The sequence below is a fragment of the Manis javanica genome, chromosome 7, assembly GCF_040802235.1.
Source record: "Manis javanica isolate MJ-LG chromosome 7, MJ_LKY, whole genome shotgun sequence".
Lineage (NCBI taxonomy): Eukaryota > Metazoa > Chordata > Mammalia > Pholidota > Manidae > Manis > Manis javanica.
Window position 1 is genome coordinate 29,980,616 of NC_133162.1, and position 24,959 is coordinate 30,005,574.

At 44.6% G+C, this 24,959-nt stretch overlaps 1 protein-coding gene across 11 annotated transcripts in view; it reads right to left on the reverse strand.

The window, feature by feature from the left end:
* The window catches only part of ZFYVE27 (zinc finger FYVE-type containing 27), a 108,119-nt gene that overhangs the window by 81,944 nt on the left and 1,216 nt on the right, over positions 1-24,959 (reverse strand). The window contains exons 1-11 of one of the 11 annotated variants that reach the window (XM_073240585.1): positions 21,690-22,040; positions 16,892-17,004; positions 12,302-12,499; positions 9,101-9,171; positions 7,254-7,440; positions 4,653-4,748; positions 3,413-3,525; positions 2,529-2,674; positions 1,877-1,948; positions 409-429; positions 136-280 (exon numbers count right to left, since the gene is read on the reverse strand). In XM_073240585.1, the coding sequence (XP_073096686.1) occupies positions 136-280; positions 409-429; positions 1,877-1,948; positions 2,529-2,674; positions 3,413-3,525; positions 4,653-4,748; positions 7,254-7,440; positions 9,101-9,171; positions 12,302-12,498 (1,048 nt within the window). In that variant the 5' untranslated portion in view covers position 12,499; positions 16,892-17,004; positions 21,690-22,040. Of the gene's footprint in view, positions 1-135; positions 281-408; positions 430-1,876; positions 1,949-2,528; positions 2,675-3,412; positions 3,526-4,652; positions 4,749-7,253; positions 7,441-9,100; positions 9,172-12,301; positions 12,500-12,962; positions 13,429-13,521; positions 13,683-13,730; positions 13,932-15,974; positions 16,848-16,891; positions 17,005-21,689; positions 22,041-24,959 lie in introns of those variants that run through there. The other 10 variants (XM_073240586.1, XM_073240587.1, XM_073240588.1 and 7 more) reach the window with 10 other exon arrangements.

The following is a 24,959-nucleotide window of genomic DNA, read 5'->3' on the forward strand; positions in this document are numbered from 1 at the left end:
TGTTCACTCCCTCAACAGGCCTGCTATGCATCTGCTACCTTCCCAGCATCCCAGGGACACAGCTTTTGTCACAAACCAGAATGGGCCCATGGCTGTGGTGGCCCCAGTCCCACCCCCGCTCCTCCCTGGTCATACCGAAGTTGTTGGTAGGGTACCGCTTGCGGAGACGCTCCGTGAGCCGTGACACCTTGCTGCGCAGCACCTCGTTCTTGCTCAGGAACCCATTGTCCTGCAGGGCCAGCTCATCCTCTGCTGGGCATGGGGCACCCTCATCATCCTCCTGTGGGAACAGCTCCTTCCAGTCCTGCCCGCCTTGAGGCAGGGCCCCAGGACCTGTGCACAGAGGCACCCCAGCCTGGCAGACCCCATGAGGCAGCCCCTGCCCACTTCACCAAGGATCTTACTTACCAGCACCACCAAGTGGGTCTCCTGCCTCCCAAGGAGCGAGGGAGAAGAGAACAGAGAGAGATTGCAAGAAGAAGGAAGCTGCTGGGAGGGGGACCCCCAAGCAAAAGGAACAAAGCAGCACTACTCTGAGCTCTGTCTGAGCATGTCCTAAAGGGTAACATTAACAGAAGCCCCCATAAAAGGACCCCAACATCAAAGGAGCCTGAGAGAAGCTGTATACTACTATTTTCCAAACTGGGTGAAATTGATGAAGTGGGTCATTATTTTAATAGAACAAAACAGAAAATGTATTTTCTTTCAATGTATTTCCTTACAGTGTATTTTTCAGGAAACTTTTGATTCAGTTAAGTTTACTTATTGTACAGACATAAGTGCTCCCAACTAAGTCAGGTTTCCAACCCCTGACTGGGTCAAGATGTAAACTATGCCTTACTGTGGGTTATGAACAAAATGTTTGAAAGCCCCTGCTGTATGTACTCCCTACCACCACCACGAAAATTCAGTCTACAACCATGTATTAAAGTCTCAGAGAAAACTTCTAGTAACTGAAAATTTAAATGCCTATATGGATGAGGCTGACATAAGAATGAGGTGGGCTAGGTGTAAATCAAAGGCCTGGTAAAAACTCACAAGACCCCCATTTCTTAAATCTCAATTTCCCACTTTATAAAGAAACATAGAGAGATATCATTTTCTATCATAAGAAAAATAGTAGAGCAAATGTAACAATAAATAACAACTGCCACTAGACTCAGTGATCAGGGATGATGGGGAGTGGTGGGGCTATGTGACTTTTCTAAAGGGGACAGTCACTCTTCAGCTACACTGATCACTACAGAATCAAGGCTACCAGAGCTTCTGATTTTTCAGAAAAACTGAAAATCAAGAGTTTTCACTGAAATCTCCATTTTTAAATTGACTCAGAATTTTTTTTTTAATGTGTGTGTGCCATATAAAACACTTCTACAAATCACCAATTTGAACCACTGTCTTAGAATCAGGAAGATGGTAACTTTCTCTGACCTAGCACTTGGCCGTGTAGCCACTCTCTCCAGCCCCCTTCCCTTCCCCCAAAAGCGACATATTTCAGACTTCTTGCTGCCTAAGAGAAGTCAGAGACGTAGGGAACTACACTGGCGGAAATGTGCCTTCCCTACATCAAAGGAACCAAGCCCACAGCCTCCAGCCAAAGTGGTGAACGATCCACCTCCCCAGGCAGGGCGCCTCCAGAGCTCCCAAAGCCACCCCACCCTGGGAACCCCAGACAGACAACCAAATCAGTGACAGGACAGGTGAAAGTTCTGTGAGCCTTTCACCCAGTGAGTTTGAGCTCAGGGCAAGTTCTGTCTTCTCATTTGAATAGATGAGAATTTTAAAAATCCACACTTAGGATGTAAGAAGCCACACAGCTCCAGGACCACCCAACTTCTGACCTGGACAGTGGAAGGTGCTGGGAAAGGCCACTCACCTCAATGGCATCTTTAAACTCCTCATCGGGCTCAGCCTCCTCGGCCTCCTCAACACTGCCTGGTGTGAGGTCCTGGGAAGAGAGGTTATTACTGAAGGAGAGGGAGGCAGCCCTGCCCCCTCAGGTTGAAGTCCCCTCCCTTAAGCCAGCATCCAGTTTTCCCAAAACATCTGTTTCTACCCCAGAGGAAATGGCACAACTGCCAGAAAAAAGGATGTCATGAGAAAGAAAATTCACTGACTAGCGAGGACAGGCAGAAAGGACCAAGGCCACACACAGATCTACGCAGGCTGTGCAGAGCAATGGTTGAGAGCATGGGCTCTAGAACCATAGGGCCTAGTCTGAGTCTTGGGCCCACCACCCTTAGGCAACCACTCTGTACCTCTCTCTGCCTGCTCCTCTGCAAATGAGAACCACCTCACGCTCAGAAATAACCTACACCTCATGGGGTTAGTATCTGGAAAGACTTGGAACAGCAGAGGAAACACTCAATGAAGCACGGAGTAGCTATCATCATTACTGCTATTAAGAACTTCAGAGAAGGTGAGGCCTGGGAAGCAGCAGGAACTACAAGAGGCCAGCCCAGGAATTCTGTGGTATGCACACACTGGTACTGGGAAGGCCCTGCCACCTGCCCGAAGCAGGCTCTCACCTCTGTGGGCGTGGGCGTGGGCTCAGGTGTGTAGTCCGGCAGGGCACCTTTGCCCCCAGCATCTGGTGGTGGTAGGCTCTCAAAGGTACACTGTTCCTGCTTGGGGTTCATCCGCTGCTGCAGAGATGCCCTGTATTCAGACACCACTACCCAGGGTGCAGAGAGTGGGGTGGGAGGCAGAAACAGGATGGAGTAAGTGGTACTTTCTGCAGCTGACTGGCTTTTTCCTCTAGCACCCCCTTCTCTGCTGTAGGAAAGAGTTGCCCTCCTAACTCTGAACAAATCACCTAACCTAAACCTCATAAACAAAACAGAGATACCACAACCCACCCCATGAGATTATTACAGAGAAATTAAATGTAGTAAGTACTCAATAAATTATGGCTTCTGTAATTAATTACCCAACCACAGGGAAGAAAACAAATATAGCAAATCACCCAAACATATTTACAGGCCTGGGCTTCTGTGACTCAGGGCCTCTCCAGACTGCCTCACTGCTTTAGAAGCCAGACAGCAGACGGGTACTATGGGATCACACAGAGATGTGACAGCAACTCCAGGTGGCTGCATCCTGGGAGGTGGGCAGCAGCACAAGGAAAACATCCTTCCTTCACCTCGCAGAAGCCACCATACCATGTAAGCAGTGATTCATCTGCCTTGGGAAGGGAGAGGATCCCCTACAGTAGCAGCCTGCCCTGTATGCCACCTAACTCCTCAGGCTGTGGAGTCCAGAAGAGCCCTCCAAGGGATGACCCTAGTGTGGTACTGCCCCCTTGTGGAAAGCACAGCAAACAGATGACCAGCTGTAGAGAGAGAAACAGGGAAGCCTAACCCAACCTTCAGAGCTAGCTGGGCCCATCTCTGCCAGGCTCTCCAGGGCTTACCTCGGAAGAACTCCACATTCCCCAGAAAGAGCGTGCTGTTTAAAAGGGCAAGGACCCAGCACAGCGGCAGCAGATACAGCATGCAAACCATGCCCAGAAGAGCCCCATAGAACCTGGATCGAGAGAGAAGACCCACAGGATCAGAAATTCCTAAGATCAGAAGGAAACCAATTTGGAGCACAACCAAATAGGGGCTCAGACAAGAAATAACTTGGAACACAGTTAATACACTGCTAAGATCTCCTTAAGTGGAAAATAAAGCAAGGAGGAAGGATTTACACCTACCAACAAGTCACTGGTTGTTAACAACGGACACTGGTGAGGCTGCAGCAGAGCCTGAGGCTGGGGCCACAAGACCCGGCTCAACACTCGTCACTCCTCAGGCTCTGGACTCTGGGTAAGACAGCCCTGGATTTGATTCCCTTTCTGCCACTTCTCGCTGTGTGACCTTAGATAAGTCCCTTGGTTCTCTGAGCATCACTTTCTCCACATGTAAAATGGGGGTTAACACCATGCCTCCCTCACAGGGTTACTATGCAGACTGAGGTAATACACCGAAGCGGTGAGCACAGTGCCTGGCAGGGTGAAAACTACATAAAAAGTAGCTGTCATTGTTATTCCCATATAAAGAGCTTCAGACACACTCATTCTACTTGATCCAGTAGTTCCATCCTTGAATTTATTTTAAGGAAAAAAATTTCAAGAGATTAAAGCTAAACCCATAACAATGTTCACTACAGGGTTAGTAATAAAAAGTAGAAATTGACTAAATGGATAATGAAATGGTTCCATAAATTATAGTATATTCACTCTATATTAATATGGTATTACAAGTAATTCCAAAAGCTATGGGGCAACAAAGAAAACCATTCGTGTTATAATGGTAAGAAAAGAGTAAAAAAAGGAAATCTTACATACACTATGAAGCTATACATTTATAGAGTAGATGCACGTGACAAACTCTAGAAGGCAGTCTAAACATGAGGTAAGCTGCTACATCAGGGTGGGACATTATATACTGAGCTACATATCTATTATTAAAATATTTTTACCACACCTAAAAGAAGTATCTAAACAAAAGCAATGCATTTGAGCCCACAAACCTATGTGTAAGTCTGCACACAAAAGCCCTGAGGGCTCTCATCCCCGGAGCCAGGGGGCAGGGGCCCTCTCAAAGCAGCTGGCTTTGCTGGGGCCGAGTCCCCCATTCCTCCAGGGTAGTGGCAGAGGCGGCACTCACTGTGAGGACACGGAGGGGTTCTCCCAGCGCAGCACACGGTAGCTGGCCTCACAGGTGCAGCACAGGCGGCTCAGGAAGGCTTCCAACTGGATCAAGCTGCAGACACAGGGGGCCTCTGTGAACCCTGCCTGCCTGCCCATGGGGCCTGACAGCCATCTGGGGCAGCAGAGCCTAGAACTTCAACAGGCATCACTGGCTAGAGACAGCCAGTCTCTTCAAACCCAAGGAGACGTCAGCGAGGTTGGGAGACAATTCATATATACTTCGGTCCCCTTTTGGAACACCTAACTGAGGTAGAAACAGGAAAAAAATTCCTGCTTTGGTCTCTTCCTAGCTGCTGATGTTGGGGCAGCTACTTAACTTTTTCAGGTCAACAGTTTCCTCATCCATGAGGAGCATAGTACCCCCTCACAGATATACTGGGACTGTGAGCATAAATGGCAGGGTACAGATCAACATGTCTCCACCTGGGTGTAAGGCAGATGCACTTGGAGAGTTTTTTTTAATGGATACACCCTCAGGAGCAATGAGCACATACTGCACCCAGATCTTGGCTTCTGAAGGGATCCTTGGAGAAATGGCTGATTCTAGACCTAGAGCAGGGAAAGTATAAGATGAATTTGAATATCCTATTGTACCATTAGGATGCATTCAGACATGATGGGGCCATTCTGAAAGAACACAGGGGCCGGTTCAAAAGAGCCTACTGGCCAAATCTAGGACACTCTGAGATCCAAATAATAATGACAGTAATGGATTATAACCCATTGAATAAAATTAAAAAATCTTGAGTTCATATTGATAAGAAAAAGCTGTTTCTTACAGTAGAATGCCAGCTAATAATGACAACTGGAAAACTACTTTTGCAACCATCACAGGAATAAACTGACAAAGGTAATACCCATAAATGATCACTTACAGTACAGAAACCTTAACCAAGGGATCAAAGTTAGTATCTCTCTTAACGAGGCAGATATTATGTACCTCCTGACATGATACAGTGACAATGACAAAATATTGTCATATCCCTGCCAAAAATGCATCATCTGAATCTAATCAAAGGAACCCGACAACCCCAAATTGAGAGAAATTCTACCAAATAATAAACTTCTTCTATTTAAAAAATGACAAGTTCATGAGAAACAAAGAGGGAGGGACTACTCCAGATTACAGAAAGACATAAAAGACATTAAAAGACAAAAACTAACTGTAATGTATGATTCTGGATTGGATCCTGGATCAGGGAAAATTTATATAAAAGACCTCATTAGTACAACTGGTAAAATGTGATTATGAACCAACCATATATTAGGTAACAATACCAATGTTAATGTTATCAATGAAAAATTTCCTAACTTTGAATACAGGACTGAGGATATATAAGACAATGTCCTTGTCCTTAGGAAATACCTGCTGAAATATTTGGGGTAAACAGGCATGACGTTTGCAACTTACTTTCAAATGGTTCAAAATAAAATAATAATGTGTCTGTGTAGAGAGACAGATGAAGCTAATGTAGCAAAATGTTAATAATAACTGTTCTATCTGGGTAAAGGGCATATGGGGGTTCTCTGTGTTATTCTTGAAACTCTTACATTAAGTCATTTCAAAGTAAAAAGTTATTTTTTTTTAAACACAGATACCCAGACAACATGGATGGACTTACAGGGTATTATGCTAAGTGAAGTAAGTCAGATACAGAAAGACAAAAACTGTGATTTCACTTATATGTGGAATCTAAAACCCAAACAAAACAGACACAGAGAACATACTGAAGGTTGCCATAGAGGAGGGAGAAGGAGGGATGGGTGAAACTGATAAAGGGGAAAAGAATTAGGGAGAATGTTTGGTATCTTGACCTAGGTGATAGTTACATGAGTGTACACTCATGTCAAAATTCATCACGCTGTACACTAAGATTTGTGCATTTTATTATATGTACCTCAATAAAAAATATACACAACACACATACACAGATACCAAGGCCCCAGTCCAGAAAACTCACTCTGCATGTCTGGGGTGGAGCCCAGGCCTCTGTTTATAAATTTTTTTTGAAGCTTTGCAGATGCTACAGTTCATGTTATTCAACACTTTAAGACTTTAAGGTGCTTCCTCAGAAGTACCAGCTCTGTCACATTTAGGTTTCTCCATGGTGTAGTGACAACAACTAATATTTATTGAACACCACCTGGGTACCAAACACCCATTTAATCTTCACAACCACCTATGAGGTAAGCCTCATATCATTATCCCATTTAACAGATGAAGAACATGAGGCACAGGAAGGCTGAGCAACTAGCCCAATGCTACACAGTAAGCACATGAAAGAGCTGGAATCTGAACCCAGGCAGTGGCTTATGCGTGCCCATGCTTAAATAACTGTGCCAATGGAAAGAACACAGGCTGTGAAATCAGCTAGGTCTGGATTCTCATCCAACCATGGAAGCCTTTTTCGTCATCCATAAATGAAGTCATAGTAGCTACCTGCCAGAACTGTTAAAAAGATGAAAGGAAGTAACATTTGTGGTTTGCCTAACACACTGCCTGGCACACAGCAAGCACTCAGCTGTCCCCCACGTCCTTGGCTTCTTCCATACTCACAAGCTCTTCACCTCGGCCACGGCCTCGGGGCGAGACAGGCGAACTTTCTGCAGGTCTTCCTGCCTCACGCTATGGTACTTCCTCCGCATCAGCTCAGACTCAGGCAGCTGAGTCCGGCAAACCTCCTGAAGGTAACCCAGGACAGCAGGCACAGAAATCACCAGAGCGCCCACTGAGTACCAGGCACCTAAGGAATCCATAACACTGCAGGTAAACAGGTAGCAAGGCCCAGGGACCCCTGCGCACCCGGATGTGTGCTCCCCCACCTCCTCCGGGGCTGAGAGGCCTTCCCTGATCACCTCAGATGAAGCATTATCTCCCCCCTCACTCTCCAGCCCTTAACGCAGCTTTATTATTTCTCAGAAATTTCCACCCATGACAGGCTGTAGGTATCGTTGTTTCCTCCACGAACATAGGCTCTGAAGGGATGGAACTTTGTCCTTTTGGTCACTGAAAAAGCCGCAGACCCATTTTTTTAAAATATTAAAATATCTATGCTAGTACACCATAGGTGGCTCACTCCCAGAGGGGGCTGCTGGGCGCTCCCAGTGACTGACAGTCTGACTTCTGGGCCACTGGGCAGACTGGAAGCCTTTCCTTTGGCTTTTAGGATACCACAGACTACTGTGGATTGAAAAATTGTGAGGCTGAGAGAAAATCCAAAGGAACTTCCCCCATGCAACATGATGCCCACAAGCACTGAGCACAGAGTAAATGCTTGTTAAATACCTGGCACACAAACTGATTTGTTTTAGAAATACATTCAGAAAAATCTAACAGCCTGAGTTTCAATCAGGCAAAGTCCTACCAAGAAACAGAAGATGAGGTCTTAGTAAATTGGATTTATTTTCAACCCACTGAATCTGTATCTCCAGAGAAAACAACAGAGACATGTGAGAAATACAAGTTCAAAAGAAGAATGAATACATGAACAAAGGACCAGCTCCTCAAAACATTGTGTCCCAGACCCTTCACTAATTTCCCCTGAGAGGTTTGGGCTTTGCTGCAGCCACATGCCAGTTCCAACTAGGGAAAGAGCTGGGCCATGGCATACCTTTTCATAAAAAGCCCCTGGGACACATCACCAGCTGGGACCCCTACTGGAGCACCCAGCAGTCCCCTCCGTAAGTGAGCCACCTACGGTGTACTAGCATAGATTATTTTAATATTCAAAAAAATGGGTCTGCAGCTTTTTCAGTGACCAGAAGGACAAAAAAGGGTATGCCATGGCCCTTCAGAGCCTACGTTCATGTAGGAGACAATGATACTTGTCCACACACCTACCTCAAAGGCTTCCAGCACAGACCCTTCATTGACGGTGATGGCCCAGTAGCCCCTGCCAAGCTCACTTGCTGAGCCAGAGAAAATCAACAGAGGAGGCAAAAATCCCTTACCAGTTTATCTTGCCAGTACCCTCACCCCATGTTGGGCCCCTAAATAACCCCAGAATCAGAAACCAAAATGGAAAAAATCCATGTATCAACACAGTCAAGAAGGAAACAATAGGAAGAACTATAGTGTATTGGCTGCTTACTGTGTCAGGCACCATGCCTAGTGTTATACACTGGTATCTCACTCCTTACAACCACCCATGGAGGAAAGCACTATTATTATCCTCTCTTTAGAAATGAGGAAAATTAGGCTTTAACAGAAAGGTTAAAGAACTTGCTCGAGGTCACACCAGTGGCCCAGCCAGGATTCTAGCCCAGAGTGTCTCTCTCCAGAACCAGTTTTCTGACATTAAGCAGACACTTAGAGGCCAATTCCTAGGAAAGACAAATGGCTGCTTCTCAGAATTTCTTCCCACATTCACAAAAAAAACCCTGGACCCTGGAAGCCATTCTTACCCTCATTCAAAGTGAGGAACAAGACGTTGAGGCCCAGGCAGGTCAGCAAGGAACACAAAGGCATCTGCCACCTACAACACAGAGAGTCCTTGTCACTAAACAAAGCGGCTCTCCCAGCTGGGAAGGGGAGATGCATCAGCACAGGTGAATCACTAAAATCAGGAGCAAGAGAGGGGCTGGAGCTCAAGATGTCAAGGAGAGATGAAAAGTGGGCTCTCACTTAGACAAGCAACCAGGAGAGGAGTTAAGGTCACACATTAAGCCCTACAGGGTGAGAACAGGGAAAAGGTATCCTCTCAGAACTAGAAGATCTGTAGAACGTTGTCCCAGATGGGAAAGAATTTATAATATAGCTATTAAGAAATACATTTAATACTGTTTAACCTGTGTTGGTAAGGTTCTATTCTCTTTAGGAGGTAAAAATAACAAACATTCTTTAAAATTTTCCTTTACTTCTTTTTTTACAATTTCATAACATATATTCACTGTGCAAGAGTCACCTAATAAGGAAATCAAGAGAACAAAATGTGAAGGATTTCTTTGACCCCATTTGTGAGTTTCTCTTATTTCCAAAATTTTGAGAATTTAAGATATATTAATTCAAAAGGAGAAAAAATAAAGATTTTAACATATTACCAATGAAGCTGAAACCAGGGTACAGTATTCTCTCAGCAAACATGCCCTAAGTGAACTGGAACAGACGAAAGTGCTGAGCCCCCTCAAAGCGGGAAGACAGACCAGAGACTAGGGTTGCTGAGGACAAGCTAATGCTACTGGCTTAGTCCCTGATAAACAACATTTCATAGGGAAAAAAGAGCACAGGCATAATAATGAAGCCACTGTCACCTATATTCTTAAAAGCAGTGTCTGTGTATATAAAGCCAGCCATCAAAGGAGAGTCAAACAGAAAAATAAACAGCTAACTTGCTGGCAAGCAAAGTATTCAGAGCTTCAGTGTAGTTTGTTTTGCTCTAATTGGGGTATTTACACTTACTAAATGAGGTTAACTAATTTACGAGCTACTTTTATTTTTTTATAAAATACTTTTATTTTTTAATAAAAGTATGAGTAAGGGAATGAAATGACCTCCTTCTTTTAAAATTCAACACACTCCCATTGTACCACCCTTATTAGGCCTCAGAATAAGCAAATTAAAAGTCAGGACTAAAGTCAGTCCCATCTCAGAAATAAAAAACAGCACATGGCTACCCAAGTCACTCTCATTTTAAAGCCTCTCCTACTCTAGCTGACATATTTACTGATACTTTGTTCATGCTGACCCACCTTCTGGAGTGATCCCAGAAGAGAGAAGTCTTTTAAAAATTGAATGCAGCTCTAGGCTTTAGCCCTAATAGACAAAGCTCAAGATTAGGTTCCCTCTTCAAAGTCAAATCTTTACTATGAAAAGAACAATCAAAAGCATAAACTAATCTAACAGCCATTTTCACAGACAAGTGCTCCTGTCTCCCAGTGGCACAGAGACCACAAGCTCCTGGGGGCTCTTTAGGCCCAATGCTGCTTCTCCTCCATCCTGCTTTAATCAATCCCACCACATCCTCAGACTTCTAATTTCATAAAGCAGAAAACCCTAACACATTAGTGCCAAGCAACCCTAGTAGACCAGGGGCGGAAAAGGAGGATATATTTAACTTCTGTGCTTTGCCAAGTACTTTGTGATGGGTATGTTTACACATACAAACACATACGTGCACCTGCATGCACGCACAGTAGAAAACACCAGCTTACCCCCTCCCCTAAGGAGGAGTGAAGTTCATTTCAGCTAGTTGGTCATAGTAGAATTACAAAATGAGCCCCTCCTCGTCTTCCCTATCTCTTGTGCCAAGAATACAGTTATCTAACAGTAGAGAACATTGCTCTGGAATACTGACTAGCTCATCTCTAGGGAAAAATGCCAAAAATTCAAGAGGTTCTAGGGTGCACAAGAAAAATTTAGGGCCTTGTTCAGAGAATAAAAAAAAAATCTCCCATTATTTCCAGACTAAGTAAGAATGAATACTCAATGACACCCTTGGAGGTTAACCCAGCTCTACTCACCCTGCCTCCTACTTGTCTCTCTCAGGCATCTTAAGGGGTTGAAGATCTTTATAGGAATCTGATGAAAACTAGAAGCTTCTCCCGAGAAGTACACACATGTGCACGTACACAATTCTACATGCAGTTTCAGTAGATTCAGTGACCCCTAAAGCCCCACTCACAGGCTCCAGGTTCAGAATGTCTACTTTTTAAGACAACCAGGTTTTATGACTTCCACTATTAGGAACACATGACCTTTGCCAAAAAAAAAAAGTTCTAACCTTTAAATCTAATTTCCAGTTTGCACCATGAGGAAGCAGCCAGACAAATCTAAGTAGGAGATCCTAACCTAACTGGGTGACAGGCAGCTCAGTCTCTTTGGCAAGCCCATGTCATGAAGAGACAGTTTTAGACTGAAAAAGACTTAAGGGACATAATAATCTCAGAATGCACAATCCTGAATTAGAATCTGATTTTGCCAAAATAAATGTTGGGACAACTGAGGAAATCTGAATATGAACTGGGTATAGGATGATACAAAGGAATTGTGAATTTTGTTAGGTATAATTTTACTCTGATTATGAAAAAAGTCATTATTATTTAGAAACAAACTGAAGTATTTAGGGAGTGGAATGGTATATATCTATAATTTAAAATACTTTAACATAAGAAATAAAATGAGCTGAAAAGAGAAAAAGGAAATTATGGAAGATGAAAATCAAAGCAAAATAGAAACAAAAAATTTTGAGACCCATAATCCTTAACAGATTAGTGAAAATGGTACTTGTTTATTCATAGATACCCGCATTTCTTTAACTTATGTTTAAAGTTATCTTAGTTTTAATATTAATTACACTAACACGGAGAGAAGAAATACAAAAAGCTGCACTAAGAGTTAGAAGGCCCAATACACAAGGCTAGCTAGCAGTCCTGAGATATGAGCTTATTGAACCACAAAGCAGCAGCCTTGGTGAAAAGCCAGACGGTTTCCAGTGCCTGCCTCTCCTGGGCTGGACATGGAGTGAGCCCAGGAGCCCAAAAGACCTCCCAGAACTGCTCCTCACTAGGAGAGAAATGACAGCCCAGCTACTGCATAATGGCCAGCACAACAAGACAGCAGGAAGGCAGAAAGCCCAGCGGATCAGAGCAATTCTAAAAAGTCTGTACCTGAGCAAGTACCGGATACCATCACCTGCATCCTTCAGAGGTTCCAGGTAGACCTCCAGCCTCTTGTAGGACAGAACCAAGTTGAAAAGATCAAACGCTGGGGACTTGGCAGGGGCAGGTGGAGACTCTGGGAGAGCCTCAGACATCACACCAGGGCTCACCTCTGGCCCGCTCCCCTCACGCTCTGAAGTCTGCATCCTGTAAACATAATAATTTCTGACATTTGCATTCTGCTTCCAATCCCCAATGTACTTCTACTTGCATTATTTCCTTGGTGCCTACAATAAATCTGTGAGGCAGGCAGGGCTGCCACTGGAATGCCCACATCACAGAAGAAACAAGTTCAGCAAGATGAACTGAATTACCCAGATATAAAATCCTGCTCTTCTGAATCTCCATCTAATGTTTTTTTCCCCAGAGACCCATCAAGAGTATAAACCATAAAGACCAAGCACACATGGTTGCTGGAGAGAGACAGCCTGAAGTCTCAAGAAAAACGATGACCTGGAATATTTTTCTCCCATTCCTTTACCTGATTAATTCCTACTCATCCTTAAGATATCAGCTTAAACATCACTTCCTTGCTCTGCAAGATCTTTGCCAACAACCCCGTCTGGACTGGGAAACCCTCCCCAATGATATTAAAGGACCACGTACTCACCCTAACAGCATTTATTACACCAAGGTAAAATTTCCTGCTTTCCTGTGGGGCTGCTTCTCTTAACTCTGAGCTCCACCAGGTCAAAGACAATGCCTTCCCATTCCCCACTATCTCTGCACACAGTAGGTTCATAATAAATGCTTGATGAATGGATGAATGAATGAGCTGCCCATCCTCTAGGATTCCCATACCTTCTCCTGTCCTGCCCATCTTCTAACCCTTCCTTCTCCTTTCCTGGCCCATCCCTGTTCATTACCCTCCCTTTTCCCTTCCTTGAATCCCACGGGGTACATAACGCCCCATTTCCATCTTCCCTCTCCGAGGATAGCCACAGGAATCCTCAACGTCTTTCCTAATTTCAAAGTCCTACCCCAAATGCTAAGCAGAAAACGGGAGGGAAGAACCTCAGCGCAGGGCAACAGAATCCAGTCTGTTATAGGCTGCGACTTGATGGGGGTGGGGGTGGGGAAATTTAACTAAGAGGCCTACGGGAACACGACATCCCCGCGGGCAGAGGTAGGACGAAAAGCCCCAGGACAGGCGCACGGAAAAAGCCTACGAGAAGGTGAAGCGGCACAGCGCCAGCAGGGGCCTGGACCACCACCTCAGCATCCCAGGGTGCCTGATGAGACCCGGCGGCCCAGACCGGGGGAGGCCACGCCCAACGTCGCACGACCAGCAGGTGGAGGCCCCCGCAGCGTTCTGGCACTGAACTCCGCACACTGGGCGGAGACACGAGGCTGGGTAGGAAGGGGAGTGACACCTCACCTACGCGATAGCTGAGCTGGTGGGGGAGGGGAGGGGACGACCAGAGGGCACTGGTAGGGCCACTGGGCCCTGAAACGTTTCCTCAGAACCGCCCCACCCCGGCGACGCGCCTCTTCCCAGGGCCGAGCAGCAGGTCTAAGAACCTCCTCGGCGTCCCGCCGCCGCCGCCGCTTCCGGGACGCGAACTGCTCGGCGGTAGCGTGCCCGTGACGTCACCGCGCTCGCCCCGCCTCCGGAGTTTAGCTCCTCCCTCTCTAGCACAGGTGAGTGTCTCGTCAGCACTGCGTCTGCGTGCCTTTACTTCTTCAGCGTCCCCAGCTGCTTCAACCCTAACCTTGAGCCACTGAGATTCGCAAAATTCTGCGTAGTCTTTCGGGAGTACGCGCTTGGGGACCCTGCACCTCGAGGTTCGCGCGTCCCTCTGAAGGATTCCGGTAGGGAACAGTTGGAGAAAGACTAAACTGAAGAGTTTACGAGTGCATCCTATGCACACCCCCAAATTTGGCATTTAACTGCCCCCCTCGAAACCGTGTAGCCAAGTAAAAGGCAAAAAACATTATATGCCGGATGCCTAGCGGAGAATGCAATTCCTTTCAGTGTTTTTGAGTAGCTACTGTGTACAAGGTGCTGTGCTTGTACTGTGTACAAGCCTTTCCCAAGTCCATCCTCTTCCCAGGGTTAATCGTGCATCCGATGGTTTTGTATTAATAATAACAGCGCTTTCTTACTGAAGGTTTACCAGGTACCAGGCACTGGAATAAGCTCTCTCTAGCCATTAATCTTACCTGGACCCTATCAGCTTTACCGCCATTTTACAGATGAGGAATCTGAAACATGTTAAGGATCAATGTCACTCAGCTAATATGTAACTGGGAACTGGGATTTGAACTTCATGTGTCATCTGACCCTGGTGCCTCCAACCGTATCACTACCCACCTTAATCTGCATTTACTAGGCTTATCCCCTGCCATTCCCTTAAAGGAGCCTCTTAACTAAGGCCAGCTGAACCCCTTTATTGCTTGTGCATCGCTTTGCTTGTGCTGTAATCTTGGGGAGGAATGCCCTTCCCCCACTCTTACTTGGATCCACATCCAAACCATTCATCCAAGCAGGAGTCAAATATCTGAACCCCTTCCCTGATTGCCCCAAGTGGAAGTGACTGCTTCCCTCCCTCCAAACAGCAAGAGTGTAGACAGATCTCAATTCCTCACACACCACTAAGCTACATTCAGAAATCCCCCTACTTCTTAGAGGAATGGGCCTTACTTTGTGGCTGGGCCAGGCTTGTGTGCTGGACTCTGCCTCTCTTCCTTTAGGATCAATCTAGGGTAAGTATAGAAAGATTTTTTTTCTCTGTCTCAACTACCTGAAATTCCACGGTGAGTCATTTACTCCAAAGGTAAATTTCAGTTTCTTTGCAATTCCTCCTCCCTAGGTTAGCCTGGACCACCCGCCTCAGGCTAGCTGTGACTACTGGTATTATTGATTCTTTCTTCTGGTAGCTGTAGAATTGGGAGTTATTATTCAGTAACACCTAGACATTTTGCAGGGAGAACATTAAAGAATACAAGAAGGCTCTAAAGACCAGAAAGGGACAACAGTCACGGCCAATATCAATGAGCAAAGGCGTCTCCTGGTAGTTAGAGATTGGTCAACTCAACTCAACATTTTGGAGTCTAACTCTAAATTTAATAATCAAGTTCTCCTAGTTCCTTTTTTCCCTTCTCCAACATTCTGAGTCTTCATTCTTTGCCTCAAATCCTAATGCCACTGATTTTTCCCCCTGGGTAGTGGATAGGAGGAAGAGACTAAGGGAGAAGATAAAAGAGGATAGCTAACTTGACCCTTTTCAGAGGTTAGCCTCTGCATCTATAAGCAAGGGTGTGTATGGCCTACATAGTTGACTCATAATCTTCCCCATGGCCCTTGGAGAAATACTAGGGGGAAATACTGGGTAGAAAAAGCTAGAAAATATAGAGGAGTGGGAGGAGAAGGGAATGTCTAAGCACACTACCTCCACCAGAGGGCTCCCTCGCCCACTCTTACACACACCTTGGGGTTTCAGAGGAGGATCTAAACCGAATGCTGGCTGTCGTCTCTCATGCCACCATTTCCACAGTATACAAGATCTTTTCATTCTTCTACCTGTATTAGTTTTCATCCTTCTAGATGTATTAGTTACCTCTTTGTGTAACAAATTATTTCAAAACTTATTGACTGAATAATAAATATGTATTATCTCACTTTGCCTTTAGGATGATTTTGGTCAAATCTTGAGCAGCTTGGTGGGCAGTTTGGGCTCAGGGCTTTCATGAGGTTGCAGTCAGATGTTGGCCAGGGCTGCCGTCATCCGAAGGCTTGACAGGGCCGGAGGACTGGCTTCCTCAGTGGCTTCTTACACAGCAGACAAGTTGACGTTGACATTCTGAATGCTGACTGACTGAAAGGAGGTTTGAGTTTCTCTCCACTTCACTCCAGAAGGCATCTTGAGTGTCCTCAGGACATGGCAGCTGACTTTCTCCGGAGCAAGAGATCCAAGAGGGAGCCACAAAATATTCTATGATATATCCTCAGAAGTCACATACCGATCTTAGCAATATCCTATTGCTTTTATCTGTTAGACCTATTCAATGTCCCAGTATGTAATGGAGCATGACTACAGGAGGTGAGACTAATTGGGGCCATCTTGGAGGCGGCTACTATGTGCTGCTTTGTCTGCTTAGAATATCCTTCCTCCTCCATCTAACCTCCTCCCACTCATCTTTTAACAACCAGCTTTAATGTCAAGTCCTTTGTGAACCTTCCCCAAATAATTACTTACTTCATCTTCTGGCTTTATATAGAACTCTGATTATCTCTATTAAGTGCCTATCACCTTGCATTTCAATCTATCTCTTAAATGTGACTATTTCCCCCAATGTTCCTGAGGCCAGGGAGACTGAAACTTAACATCCTTGGCAGCCCCAGTTTTTGCCAAGCATAGTGCCTTGGCTTAGTAAGAACTCAGTGAAAGCTTGTTTTAAAAATAAATGGATAAAACAAAAAAATGGTGAGGATGTAGAAAGATGAACCCTTGCATACTGTTGGTGGGAATATAGATGATGCCGCCTAGTATGGAAAACAATATGGCAGTTCCCCAAAAAAATCAAATATAAACTTACCATATGATTCATCAATACCACTTCTAGATATACCCAAAGGAACTGAAAGCAGGGTCTTGAAGAGATAGTTGTGCACCCATGTTCATAGCAGCATTATTCACAGTAGCCACAAGCTGAAAGCAACCCAAATGTCCGTTAATGGATGAATGGATAAACAAAATGTGGTATATACATTCAGTGGACTATTATTAAACCTTAAAAAGGAAGAAAATTCTGACACACGCTACAACAGGAATGAACCTTGAGGAACTTAGTGAAATCAACCAGTCACAAAAAGACAAATACTGTATGAGTCCACTTATATGAGGTGCCTGAAACAGCCAAATTCATAGAAACAGAGGGTAAAATAATGGTTGCCAGGGAATGGGGGGAGGGGAGAATGGGGTGTTATTATCAAATGAGTTTCAGTTTTGCAAGATGAAAAGAGTTCTGGAGATGGTTTGCACAACAATGTGACATACTTAATGCCCCTGAACTGTGCACTTAAAAATGATTAAAATGTTAACTTTTAGGTTATGTGTATTTTTGCCACGATTAAAAAATTTTTAATGAAAGGATGACAGATAAACAAAGTGTGATATAACCATTCAGTGGCATATTATTCACCATGAAAAAGAGGGAAGTCTTGATACATAATACAGTAAGGATGGACTTTGAAAACATTATGCTATATGAAGGAAGTGAGACACAAAAGCCCACATATTATATGATTCCATTTATATGAAATGTCCGGGAAAGACAAACCTATAAATATAGAAAATAGACTAGTGGTTGCCAGGCACTTGGTAGGGGGAAGGAATTGGGAGTAACTGCTAATAGGGAGTCATTTTGGAATGATGGAAATGTTCTGGAATTAGACAGTGGTGATGGTTGCACAACTTTGTGGACAAACGAAAACCACTGAACTGTACTCTTTCAAAAAAAACTAAAAATCTTTATGTTATGTTGTGTTATATGAATTATGTTTCAGTTAAAAAGTAAGTGAATAAATGAAAGAAATATTTGACTGGTATGTATTTTCAGATTCTCTTTAGTATTTGGATCTTCTCTAGTATTTAAACTTAATACTTAAGTATGTTTTTGGATTAAGTTTACCATCATTGCTCTGAAAAATGTTCAATAAATACATCTTTATGTTCTTGTACCTGGCAAAGAAGTACTCATGAGTAATGAGTTTTCCAGCTGTGAGACAGTGAGTTATTGGATAAATACAGCAAGGAAATGAATGTCTGCAGTTACATTCTTACTCAATAGCTCTTGGCAGCCATAAAAACAACCATTCATCAGACACAGGCACAAAAAGTCTCACAGAGCAAGGCAATGAAAACCTCAGCAATAAAACCTTGTGGCCTCCTATGAAAGAGACAGTTAACTGTCTACCAAAAAGTCTTGTTCCTCCTTTCATGGTATAGCGTTGTGGCTGGGCAGCAGATGCTCAAACAGGAACTGCATTTCACAGTCCCTTGCGTATAGGTCAGGTCATGTGACTCCCCAAAGGAAGTTAGGGGAAGCGATGAGTGTCACTTGTAAACCAAGGCATTAAAGTGAGAAAACTGCTCCCTCCTCTCTTCTCCCGAATGCCAGCTCAATGCCAAGGTGGAAGGAGCCTGAGGCCTTGAGTCATTACATAGTGGAAAGTCTCCTACTGACCTGAGATTTCCACAATGGACAATTGTGTGAGGAAGAAATAGATTCATATGTGAATAGCAAATAGATTTTTTTTTCATATTAAGCTATTGGAATGTTGGGGTGTATTTGTTATAGCAGCTAAACATCAAAATTCATTCATTCCACCAAAGGACTATTTATTATTTGCCTTTCATGGGAATATAGGCATGAATAACAGAATTCTTCCTCAAAAAAGTTCTAGCTTTGAATTGAAGAGTTAATGGGAGAGGCAACTTGAATAAATATGCCACCAGTGGAAGGGCAGTAGGTGACCCACCAAAGAATCTGAATAGACCAGTTACCATTAAATAAATTTTAAAAATTAACAAACATTCTAAAAGGCACAGATTATTTTGTAGACAAAGTTTATTGAACCCATCAATACAATGATATAGTTAAACTATTCCAGAGAGCAGAACAGGATAGAAAGCTTCCCAATTTATTATGAGTCCAGATGTACCATCCCTGATACAAATACCAGGCAATAGCATGTACACACACACACTCACATACACCAAACAAATTTCATCTGTAATATAGCCCATTTAAAATAATAAAAAGAATATACCTACCGCACAACTAAGCCCTTTCACTGCTAGCTATTTATCCAAGAGAAAAAAAGGAATATGTCCGCACAAAGATTTGTGCATAAGTGTTCATTACAGCTTTATTTGCAATAACTAAAACCTTCAAACAGCTCAAATGTCCATCAACGGGTGAATGGATAAACGAATTCTAGTATATTCATACAATGGAATGATATCCAGTGATAAAAATGAATAAACTATTACCACAACATAATGAAGGAATCTCAAAATAATTGCATAAAAGAAGCCAGATACTCCCCCTACCCCCAGAAAAAGAAAAAGGCCATAAGGTACTTTCCACTTACATAAATTAATCTGTAGTCACAGAAAGCAGATCATTGGTTGTCTGGAGTGGGGGAGGTAGGAAGCGATTACGAAGGGGCACAAGGAAGCTTTGGGGCATTATGCATATATTCACTGTTTTAACTGTGGGGATGACTTCAGAGTGTATACATATGTCAGAACATATTAAAGTGTATGTTTAAACTGTGTGCAATTTAATGTACCTCAAGTATATCCTTATAAATGTTTGGTTTTTTTTTTTAAAGAAATATCTAGGCAACCACTTCACCTCTCTGAGCATGATCTATAAAATGTAGGTGTTATCTACACTGTTTAGTATTCATATGAGGATGGGATGAAATAATGCAAAAATATTTTGTGCATTGCAAATATAAGAGTATAGGGACATCATGTAATCTTTATTCTTAATGCCATCATCAAGAATGTCATTATTATCACCTTGGTCTTCTGGCACCCTGCATTAGGATCTCTGAAGTCGTTCATCAGTTTAACTTAAACGGAAAAAGTAAACCCAGCAAGTTCACTAGTTCCTAGGGATGGCTGGGAGAAGGCAACATGCTGGTAAACATAACAGTCTTCCAGGAAAGTGAGGAAAAGACATGTTGTGAAATGTCCAGATACGAAACAGCTGGGGAGGCCAGCCCCCTTGCTGTTATTGGAAATGCCCCCTGTGCTTGGACAAATTTTGATTTGAATGCAGTCATAGAAGATCTAGCAATCACACAATGAGGGGACTGTGAGCAAACTCCTAGTGACACTTGAGAACGCACAGTCAGTTCATCTCTCTCCAGATAGACTGGAACCCAAGGAAATGAGAGGTGAACAGTGAGTCTGAGTCCTCCTTCCAGGCTGAAAGGCAGCAGAAGGAACTGCTGGGGGCACAGAGGGTCTGAGGACTGCAAAAAGGAATAAAAAGGAGGGCAAAGAACACTCTCAGATTTGGGAGAGAAGGAAAAGGTTCTGACCTTCAGGCAGGTAAACAATAATTTTAACACTGCTGTGCCATCTTTTCAAGAATGCTCAACTCAAGTCTGGACACAAGAAAGAACAGCAGAAGGGTCAATCCATGACTGGTGAGACTGTCGTTCCTTGGATGGGGAGAGAGCCAGGGTGCAGTGGGGAAGAAGGGACTAGATATTTATGAGCACTTACTGTAGCTGAGGCATGGCATTTTACAAACATTAACATGAAGTCCTCCCAACAATATTACATGGCTGGGAGCTGAACTGCTCTGAAGAATTGCCAGGCCCTCTGTTCCATGTGCAGCATAAGCCCTTCAACAACCCCGTGAGGGAGGTACTAGTATTATCACCATTTAGTAATTGATGGAGCTGAGACACAAAGAGCTTTGTAAATTGTCTAAGACTAGACAACTAATAAGACATTGGGCTCCCCTCTGACGTCCCAGGCTGAGCTCACCTAAAAATTAGAGCTGTGCAAGCAGCCTGGGAAACATAGAAGGAGACACACCAAGTATATGAGCAGATTTTGACAGGCAGAGGTTTCAATATCCAAGTTCTGGGTCAGGCCAGGTGGCCAAACCTCTGGTGCGGGGCACAGAGGGAGGAGGACTGGGTGGAGAATCACTCTCACACATCCTTCTTAATCCAGCAGATAGACGTCTCCAGGGCAGGCCAGGGACCTCAGCAGAGTAGCTAATTAAACCTGAAGGTAACTATCTAACTTAATAGTAAACTGGGAAGAGAGAAGTTAATGTAATTCATATTTTTAACAGTGTAACTTTTTTTACAGTCTTTCTCTCCTCCCTTTGCTCAAAATATAACTATGACAAAACCCAGCAGAGCTCTGGGTAAGGGCTTTGGATGGCTGGGAGAAACAGTTTGGCTGCTGGGAAATCTGAAGCAGCGCGGCGCTGCAGCACAGCCCTGAGTTTGAATCTTGTTTCTGTCCCTTCAACCAGTGCCCTGGGGAAATCAGTTTACCCTCTGAGCCTGTCCTCCACATGTTAAATGAGGGTCTTTAATACTTCACGGGCTTGTGAGGATAAGAGGATTACATAAGGTGTCCTCTGTCATGTTCTCAGCTCTTTGCAGAACTTCATTAAGTCAGTTCCCTTTTCTCCCCTCCTCCCAGACTTGCCTCACAAGTGCATTACCACTGGGTGGTCAGCGCACCCCCTTCAAGACTCCTGGAGATGGTAGCAAGGAGAACCTGCATTCTCCCCAAGGAAATGCAGGATTGAAGTCACAGAAGAGCTGCCTCTGGGAATTTGCCCTTACCTGAGTACTGGGGCAGGAACACAACAGCCTTGGTACATATATCCAAAAAGCCACCCAGTTCAGAAGGAATGAGGTCATGGAACAGGGAGGGCGAAAGGGCTTTCAGATTAGGAACCTGGGATTTCTCCAGGCTGATGACGACTGTGGAGGCTGGGCGTACAGCATCCTGCTGGCTCTGCCCAGGTGCTCTCCTTGGGTTCTGACCACCTTCCCAGCATCCCTCTCCGTTGCTTTACAGAGCCCAGAGAGTCTCAGGCCCCCCTCACCTCTTTCCAGCTGCCCCAACTAACCCTAGTCCCCAGCATTCCTCATCCCAAAACTGGCTGTGAAGTGTGATACAGCTACCCCAGTGTTCAGGCCCCTCCTTGCACTCTTGGCAGTGGTGGTAGAAAGAGCCCCCCCCACCCCCAGCTGGGTGAGTCACTTCCCCTTATAAGCTTTTATTTCCTCATTTGGTAAAAAAGGACCCACCCCTGTCTTTTGAGGGTTTTATTAAGGTCTCAATAGGAAGTAGCCAAGGGAGTAACAAAGTTAACCAATGTGAGAAACTTACAAAGATTCCAGAAAGCCCACAACATTTTTGCAGTCTCTGACTATTTATATGAACATTGAGAAAGGGTTAGAACTATTTATTATATTTATTGAACATATAGTAAAGGTTAGAGCTACATTATTAATTTTAAAGAGCAAGTTGTAGAAGAATCTGAATTATTTATGTATATGTGTGTGTGGAGGTCCATCCATGTATGTCTGATTAGTTATAAAAATGAAGGAAGGAGTTTATAGTTAATGGTTTATCTCTAGGGCATGAGATTAGGATGACTGAAGGTCTTCTCTTTGTAAACTTCTATACAGTTTAATATTTTTAATGGGTATACATTGCTGTTATATTTAAATGGATTATATTGATATTTTATTTTACAAATAACTACTGTGATAAACAAAATGATAAAAACATAAATAGTACTAACCAGACCTTTCTTATATCCCTGCCCTTTCCTTTCATCTCTGAAAATGTAGGTTTATTGACTCTTCTTTTCTCACCATTTACCACCCCACCCACTATCCTAGAAAAGCAATAGCCATAAATGAGCAAATCCCTCAGATTCCCCACTCAAATGGGCTCAATTATGTCCCTGAGGAGCAGTGCCTTATTTCAAAGTGCCCTCAGCATTAAACAGGAAGTGTCAGATTAGACTGCTCCTGAACACCTGGTCTCCAGGAGGGAAAACTAAACTCCACTCAACTTCGGAGTTTACCAGGGGACCACAAGGGTTTAGCAACCAGTTACCAAGGGGAGTGAGAGAACAGCTACCTCCCAGTTCCAGGCCTACCACTGCCCACCTGTGCGACCATGCACAAGGCCCTTTGCCTCTCTGGGACTCTATTTCCTCTACTGAATGGGAGTGACAATACCAACCTCTAAGATTGTGGACAAGATCAATAAGGTAATGCAAGTAGAAGCACATTTTCAATTGCAAAATTCTCCACCCAGCTAAAGTAGAGCAGAGGGCTTACCAGACTTTACATAAAAGAAGGCCTTTTTCTTTTATGTGAAATTCACAAATATACACAAGAGGGAAGGGGAGTAAGGGAGGGTCCTCTGTGTGTTCCTCCCCTGGAAACCCAAACATGAAGAGGAGGGCATGTGTGAGTGAGTGAGTGAGTGAGTGAGTGAGTGAGTGAGTGAGTGAGTGAGTGAGTGTGTGTGCTATGTTGGGAAGAGTGCTTTAGAAGAAAGTGGGTGTGGAGCACACACAGCATCAGATACTTGCCTGGAGCTGTTCTAAGTGGGTTTTGAGATCTGCAGGTAGCTGCAGACTTTGGGCCCAGAGCACAGGACAGAGAAGCCGGCAAGGAAGCCTGTTAACTCTGCCCTCCTGCCCTCTCCAGGGCACCTCAGTCAGCAGGCTGTGGCTGGAATGAGGGGGAACATAGAGGCCGGGTGGGGCGGGCAGGGAGGGTGTCCAGAATGCAACACCAGAGCAGGCACAGTGCTCTGTGGGAAAGAACCAGAGCCTGGGCTCCAGGAGACCCCACTCTGCCCCTCCTCAGCTCTGTGACATTAGGCAAGTTGCCACTCCACCCTGGGGTTCATTTCCGCTTCTGGAAAATGGAGTGGGACTAGAACAGGACCCCTCTAGCTCCCTGACCAGTCATTCTGTACCTACCCATTGGCAATAAAGTTTCCCCAAACAGAGGGCCCATTGAGAACAGGATCAGAGCTTCTGGAATTCCTGCCAGGCTCCATCAGGGACAGACACAGGCAGTGTTGGTTCCTGTGTCCTACCCTAACTGTACTGGAAACCTGTGAAGTAATCTTCCTTTCCCTCCAAGAAGGAAAACTAAAGCCAGCGAGGGAGAGAGGAGGCAGACAACAGGCCAATGTGGCATAAGAAGATAGAAGGAGGCTGGGGATACCTAACTGGCACAGCGGGTAACTACAGGGCACCAGGAGAGAAGACACAGACAGTAAGATCAGACAAACCAAACTTTATTCAGAAAAACGTATCAGTAATCACCACTAAACTATTAAATGAGGCACTTCGGTCTCCACTCCCTATTAGCCCTCACGCCTCCCACACCCACCCTCTCTTTGGCCTTCGTAGAACACTGAAAAAAATCTTTTCCTGGGTTTACAAGTTGTCCCAGACTTTTGGGCTGGGAACAGCCCACAGTAGTCTCAGGTTGGATTGAGTCCTAGAGCCTAAGAGGCAGGCCGATGAGACTGCCTCCAGTATCCAGAAGTTCTAGGCCAGGTCAAGTGGCCATTCCTATGGCACAGGACCTCAATGGGGGTGGGGGTGGATGTAGGGGTTCTCTTATAAGTCCTTCTCACAGCTGGAGAAGCAGCTGGAGGCCAAGCGGAAAAGCCAGTGAGCTCTAGAATGTTTCAGGCACGTATGGATGGATAAGGTACCATGAAGGCCCAGGAGGTCTCTGCTCCTGAGGAAGGTCACCTGACCACGGACCAAGCACCAAGAGCTGGGCTGGATCTGAGCTCAGGATGTAGCTTAGATGGTGTTCTAAAAAAAGAAAAGGAAGAAAAGCTGGAGCTAAATCCCACCATTTAGGGCACAGTGTCACACAGCTCAGTTTCAGGTGTCTGGAACCTTCACCCATCTTGGATCTTCCATTGGAAAGTGTTGAAGGGAAGCTGCTGAGCAGAGGCTGGTATCTCTCCCCACTCTGAAACCCTCTGCTGGCCCAGGCCAGAATGGTGTTGCCCACCCAGGGAAACAGGCCCTAGGAGGGGTTGGCATGACCAGC